This window comes from Morone saxatilis, unplaced genomic scaffold (assembly GCF_004916995.1).
Source record: "Morone saxatilis isolate NCDOM2014 unplaced genomic scaffold, NCSU_SB_2.0 Contig4, whole genome shotgun sequence".
Lineage (NCBI taxonomy): Eukaryota > Metazoa > Chordata > Actinopteri > Moronidae > Morone > Morone saxatilis.
In genome coordinates, this window is record NW_023339984.1 from 1,138,550 (window position 1) to 1,144,620 (window position 6,071).

The 6,071-nt window shown below is 40.7% G+C and overlaps 1 protein-coding gene across 1 annotated transcript; it reads left to right on the forward strand.

Annotated features, from left to right (window-relative positions):
• Positions 1–292: 292 nt before the first annotated feature.
• rwdd (RWD domain containing 4) lies at positions 293–5,174 on the forward strand. The gene is made up of 8 exons (XM_035675703.1): positions 293–490; positions 1,155–1,235; positions 1,541–1,650; positions 2,114–2,264; positions 2,841–2,949; positions 4,337–4,386; positions 4,507–4,509; positions 4,590–5,174. The coding sequence occupies exons 1-8, from the start codon at positions 467–469 to the stop codon at positions 4,620–4,622; spliced, it is 561 nt and encodes a 186-aa protein (XP_035531596.1). The 5' UTR covers positions 293–466; the 3' UTR covers positions 4,623–5,174.
• Positions 5,175–6,071: the final 897 nt, after the last annotated feature.

Sequence of the window (6,071 nt, forward strand, 5' to 3'; positions counted from 1 at the left end):
CCAAAAACTAGGGTGAAATATTTTTTTCCTCCTAAAATAAAAATTCATGCCATAGAGAGTAGTATAAAGGGAACTACAACCTTCATTATACAACCCTGCCTTGTACTATGACAATTAAATAACCTTAAATCCAATTGTAGTGATTGAATGAGATGCAAATGCATCTTGTTAATGTTTGTAGTCATATTTCATTAAAAAACTACACTGCTCCTCTGAAATAGTATTCTGCTATTTATGATATATCATGTGAACCTGCATCCACTAATGATGCGGTTCAAAGTTCACCTAGAGTGTCTAAGTGCGCATGCGTGTACTATCATGGTGGTACTGGCTGTACCAGCTGGGGAAGTTGTGGAGATATTACATAGTAAAGTTTTAATGGTAGAAATGGGTTGTTAACTGTAGGATCTGAAGACGTTTGGAACTCCACACAGAGAGTATATTGCACAGAAACAGACGGAACACCATGACAGCTAACGAGGATCAAGAGGTATGAATGAATGATGATGATGCAGTGGCAGGCTAGCAGCTAGCTGTTAGCGGCTAAATGCTAACTACAGGACACTAGCGTCACTGCTAGCATGTTAGTTCGGGTTGAGGAGCTCAACTAATAGCGTTTGTGTCCCTTGACATTACACAGCAAAACAACGTTTATTCAATGTGAAAGAGTTCAGTTCAGCTAAAACAGTAGTCAGGCAGTAGTGTCAAATGTCTTTCTAGCTGTTTTTGAGCCCTCAGAAGCGTCTTTGAAAATGGAGAAAATATCACGCCAAACTCCATTCAATAATCTGCCAAATTAAGGGTTTTGATCCCAGGTAAGGCAACGCGACTCATAAACCGAAAGTTAGGACCGTTTATAAATACAAAACGTCTTCGAAACCATTCAGTGTCTGTTCTATCCATAAAACAGCAACATTATACCATTAAATATGGGTGTTTTAGTGTTTTCATCGGTCCCAGGAAGTTAAAGGTTGAATTTAGTGGATGTCCTTTAATGTCCAGAGGATTACATATGTGATTTAAAATGAAATAGGTTACCGTCATGTTCTGTGTTTCATACTCTTGTGGAGTGTAATTCCCCATATTTTTGAGTGGATTCAGGTCAAGCTGCTGTTGACTAACCGCCTGTCCCTCCCTGTCTCCTCCAATCACAGATGGAGCTGGAGGCTCTTCGCTCCATCTACGAGGGCGATGAGTGTTTCAAGGAAATCAGTCCGGTTTCCTTTCAGTTTAGGGTGAGTGCTGTCCTCTGAACTGTCCAAGCCTGCTTTAAAAAAAAGACCATAATAGCACCACCCCAACACCCTGTTTCTATATATTGTTATATACTGTAATATGATGTATATACTTTAACACACTCTTATTTTATATTTTTATATTTTCTATATATATATTGTTGTTATATATCGTAATTTATTGCTCATTTAACATTCTTATTACTATTTCTATTTCTTATAATGTCGTGCTTAGCAACTTGAGCAGCTCTAATGCAACCAGTTTCCCCCGGGGGATCAATAAAGTATTTCTGATTCTGATTCAGATAGGAGACCTCGAGGACACCAAAGCGTTCATCTTGGACATCACATGGCCAGAGACATATCCTGAGGCAGCCCCACAAATCTGCCTTGATGCCTTTTTCAACAACAGAATGTAAGTTCCAAGCAATAGTAGCAATATCTATGTGCAGAATCTTTCACGAGTGAGTGCGTACGTCTTTTTTTCTTTCCAATAATTCTGATGGGATTCATTTTTGTTTGGAAATCAATGCAGTGTATCAGGGCAGGAACCAGGATATCAGAAATACTGAGGTCATGAGTAATGTAACCCCCACCCCCTCATGAAGTTTTGACCAGACACCAGAAAAAAGCTTTTTAAACGCATTCAACAACAACAAATGCAACAGCGCTACGGCCCACCAGACTCCATTAATAAAAACACTAATTTTACCTTCAAACACACTTCATTCAAACATAACAGAAACAAAATAAATCTTGCAAAAAGTTGTTCTTACAACTGCCACTAACTCTGGTTTGGTCTGAATAAATCCTTGACGGTCCAGTGTGTAGGACTTAGTGGAATATCGAGTTGTGTGACGTTGTGTTGTTTCTAACAGCTCTGCAGAGACGAAGCAGCTGATCCTGTCAAAGCTGGAGGAGCAGGTGGAGGCTAACCTGGGCACTGCCATGATGTACACTCTGTTCGAGTGGGCCAAGGAAAACCAGGAGGCCCTCATGGAGAACCACAAGCCTGTAGTCACTGCAGTGGTCAGTATGTTTCACCACTCTGACTCAGTACATCAGTGCAGTTTCAGAGCAGAGGGCCGTGTCTTGGCTCCATTTTTGGTACCAAGCGCTGATCGCTGTGTGTCCCGACCCCAGAGCTCTTGTCAGTCAAGCATTGTGTGATATCATCTTCCTTCAACCGGCTTCTCTTTGTTTCTCCCTTCATTACAAATGTCAAAGACTTGCTGGAAACACTGTAGACCAGTTTCTGTTACCATTTAAGGAAGGTTTAAAGAAGTAAAAATCCCAGCACTATGGCTAGATATATCACAATAACTGCACCAAAGACAATACAATTACATATGGAACGTTACTTGTATAAAGTTGCAAGTTTCTCTAGTCTTACTTTTGAAAGTGTTTTTGGGAAAATGAATATTGATCATGCTGTAACAAACCAATCTGGAACCAATACAGATTTTCCTTCATATCCTTTTTACTTTTTTTCCCAGGATGGATGTAAAATATGTCTTAAATTGCATTCATAATGGTCCTAAAAAGTCTTAAATTGAACCCCGCAGAAACCCTGAAGCAACTACTGATTATTTCTTGTTGTTGCAGACATTGACGTCTAGCAGTGATATGACGAGCACCACCACAGCGGGGAAGAAAAAGGACAAGAAGGAGCAGCTGACCAAAGCTCAGAAGAGGAGGATCATCAGCAGAACAGGTACATCAGTCAGACATATTCCATTATTAAGGGCCATATTGGTGGCTTTCTATGTTTTAGCTAATAAACTACAAATACCATACATTAGCAGTAGCAAAGAGCAGCTAGCAGCTCGTCATGTGTCACTGGTCTCTCCTGATGGTTGCGCAGATTAAGAGTGAAGACAACTGAAGTTAAGTTGAAGAAGTCTGCTGCTTTTCAGAAACCCTCACAAAGATATGTCCAGTGTAAAGCTCCAGCTCTCTGTGGTCACTGATGTGTGCCACAGTGGAGGAAACAACATAGACTCAGTTAGTGCTGTTATTAACCATCACTGGGAAATCATCTCCATAAATGAGATGAGGCAGACTTTCTCAACAGTGCTCATATAGCAAAGTCAGTAGCCATGCTTTCATCAGCGCATTTCTGTGTGCATTTTGAAGTATGGCGTTAGAAAAGGTTGATGGTTTTGTCCCTTTTCTAAAAAGCATTAATGCTCCTAATGGGAGATGGAAATTTTTTTTTCTGGATAAATTCTGACGTAGTGAACATTTAACTCATGGCTGATGAGCTGGTTCCTCTCTGACAGTCTCCTCTTCACTCCCATGGCTCTGTAAAACATCCATGATCTCTCCACACAGATCTGATGGAACCTTCTTCACATTAATGCATGAACAGAAATGTCATCTTTCCAGTTTCTCATCGTTTTTCACCATTTGAGCTTGGACTGGAGCATCAATGAATAGCCTGGGCTTTTATTTGCTTCAATCACTGAACTCAACCTGCCTTTATATGGAACAGGCCTTTAATTCCTAATGCACAAAACTCTTGCTCAGCAAAGATAGGAAATACTCTGTTTATTTAAACCAGTATGAATGTTACTTCTATCAGATAATAGATCAATTAAGATTCATTCATTTGATCATTCGATACTTTGGTGCTCATGATTTCTGTAAAGTGAACTGAAGGCTTGAATTGTGGAGAATCTGACAATGTGTAGCATACTGACAAAAGTTTGAACATTTATATTTGTGTTGGCAATCTCATCAGCTTTAAGAGGTTTTATACATCCAAAGAATTTCCATCAAATCCAGACCAGGCCTCTTATTGAGACCTGCCATTATCTGTCAAATCATGTAGCCACACCAGGCTAGTAAACAACACCTGCTTTTACGTTATGTCATCTTGCGGCCTCTTCTTCTGTTTTTCGACTGGACAACTGGCGCCACCTACTGCTTATCTCCTGAACAAACTCCTAATAATCACTAGTGGAAGGAAAACAAGCAGTCATTCGCATTGTCTTTTTTTGATTTACTCGAACTTTGGTTCAAATTTCCAACACATTTGGATGGAAACACGGCTAATGCTAACAGATAACAGTGCCTGTCATTATGATTTTCTCTTTCAGATAACAAAGGGGAACTGCCAAGAGGTTGGAACTGGGTTGATGTTATCAAAGTAGGTGCATTTAACCTTTTCTTCCATTTACCTGCACTTAATCAAACCTGAAGTGTCATTCATCATTAACCTCTCCATGTTCTTTTTCTCCTTTGCCATCGTCACTTCCCGATCCTCCAGCATGTAAGTAAAAACCACCGAAGTTAAAGCATATTTCGAATCCCTCACGCACTGCCATGCCTTACTGTTTTCTTGTGTTGCAGCTGAGTAAAACTGGAGGGAAGGACGACGAGTAGGCCCGAGGGCGGCAACCCGGTACTGCTTTATACAAGGAAGTGAAGTCTGAACTCACTGATGCTGCTGCCCCTGTCTAGATGCCTTCACGTCCTTCAACATTTAACACTCAAACATGGCTGCTTCCACCCTGAGAACCAAAGCGGACTGGGGTAACGGTGGACACCACCAGCTGAACTGAGCCACCGTGTCTTACGTGTTTTGTGGAACGCAGCCAGAAACGTCGCTCAGAATCTTCTTCGCAGGGGAGCATGCTCGAGATACTTGCTGTCACTGCCATGTTTTCAGTCTGTGAGATTAGGCCCAGCTGCCAGGCGCTGGAGCCATTAATGTTGGAGTGCGGTTCTAAGCGGATGTGTCAAAGTGTCAAGTAGCTTCCCGCTGTTACTTTAAGGTATCATGTGACTTTGTGAAAGCAGGGACATTTTTAATAACACACAAAATGTTACTCCTTTCCCCTCATTTTTCTTATTTTGACAAATGTTTCTTTCCCCCATGAATTGAAAACCTCAAAATTTTTATATGTAAATAAAACCAAAATTTGGTCTACTGCTTGTCTTATGTTATTTCCCACTCTTGATTCATGTGAATAACTAGTTTCTCCTCTGCAAACTTCCCTATAAACATATCAGCACAGACAGCAGCCATTTTGACATGAAATGTTGTCACTGTAAAGGCTCTGCTACCCCAAATGGAACAGAAGGGAACATATCACTATTATTGACAATGTTATTGTTGTCGGAGATTCATTAGGTTAAATCCTTACACAAAAACAACACTGCCACAGCATGTATAAAAAGTGCCTGGTGCTGTGTGCTATGTAAATTTGTGCTGATAACTAAATTGTATAGTATTATATAAATTCATATTACTGTACTTTTGCTGAAGTTTGTATCTTGTCATTTGGAAATTTGTTATAGTGTACCGCGCTCCTGCTGCCAGGTGGTCATACCTGATGTGTCATATCTCTCTCTGCGTTCTGGAAGAGAATGGCAGCTTAAATGAAAAGCTTGTGTTTCAGAGCCAGAGGAGCTCATTTTTGACATTTAGGTGGAAAATACACCGACATTTTCCTGTCTCTAGTTGCAGAATTGCACCATGAAACATCCATAAATATATCTTTTTCATCTCGTCAGCCGCATAAATCTGTTACGTCCTCTGCAAATGGCCAAAAAAGTCCGTGTCCTTCTCTCATCTCTCTCAACCCAACTGGGTCGAGACAATGAACACCACACCACCTAGAGCTGAAGGGTCTGTCCTAGGTTCTGCCTGTTAAAAGGCAGTTTTTTCCTTGCCGCCCCGTCCGCCAATTGCTTGCCCATTAGTTGGTACTCTTGGGTCCTCTGGTAAATATAGTTTATGAAGGAGTCCGTCCTATGACCTGCTCCATTTGAAAAGGTGCTGGAGATAACTTCTGTTATGAAATCGCGCTAGAACATATAAATTGAATT

Excerpts from the sequence above, each read along its gene's own strand:
- rwdd (XM_035675703.1), top strand. The coding sequence starts at position 467 with ATGACAGCTAACGAGGATCAAGAG. Across the intron at positions 491-1,154 it reads CAGCTAACGAGGATCAAGAG|ATGGAGCTGGAGGCTCTTCG; the intron begins GTATGAATGAAT and ends CTCCAATCACAG. Across the intron at positions 1,236-1,540 it reads CGGTTTCCTTTCAGTTTAGG|ATAGGAGACCTCGAGGACAC; the intron begins GTGAGTGCTGTC and ends ATTCTGATTCAG.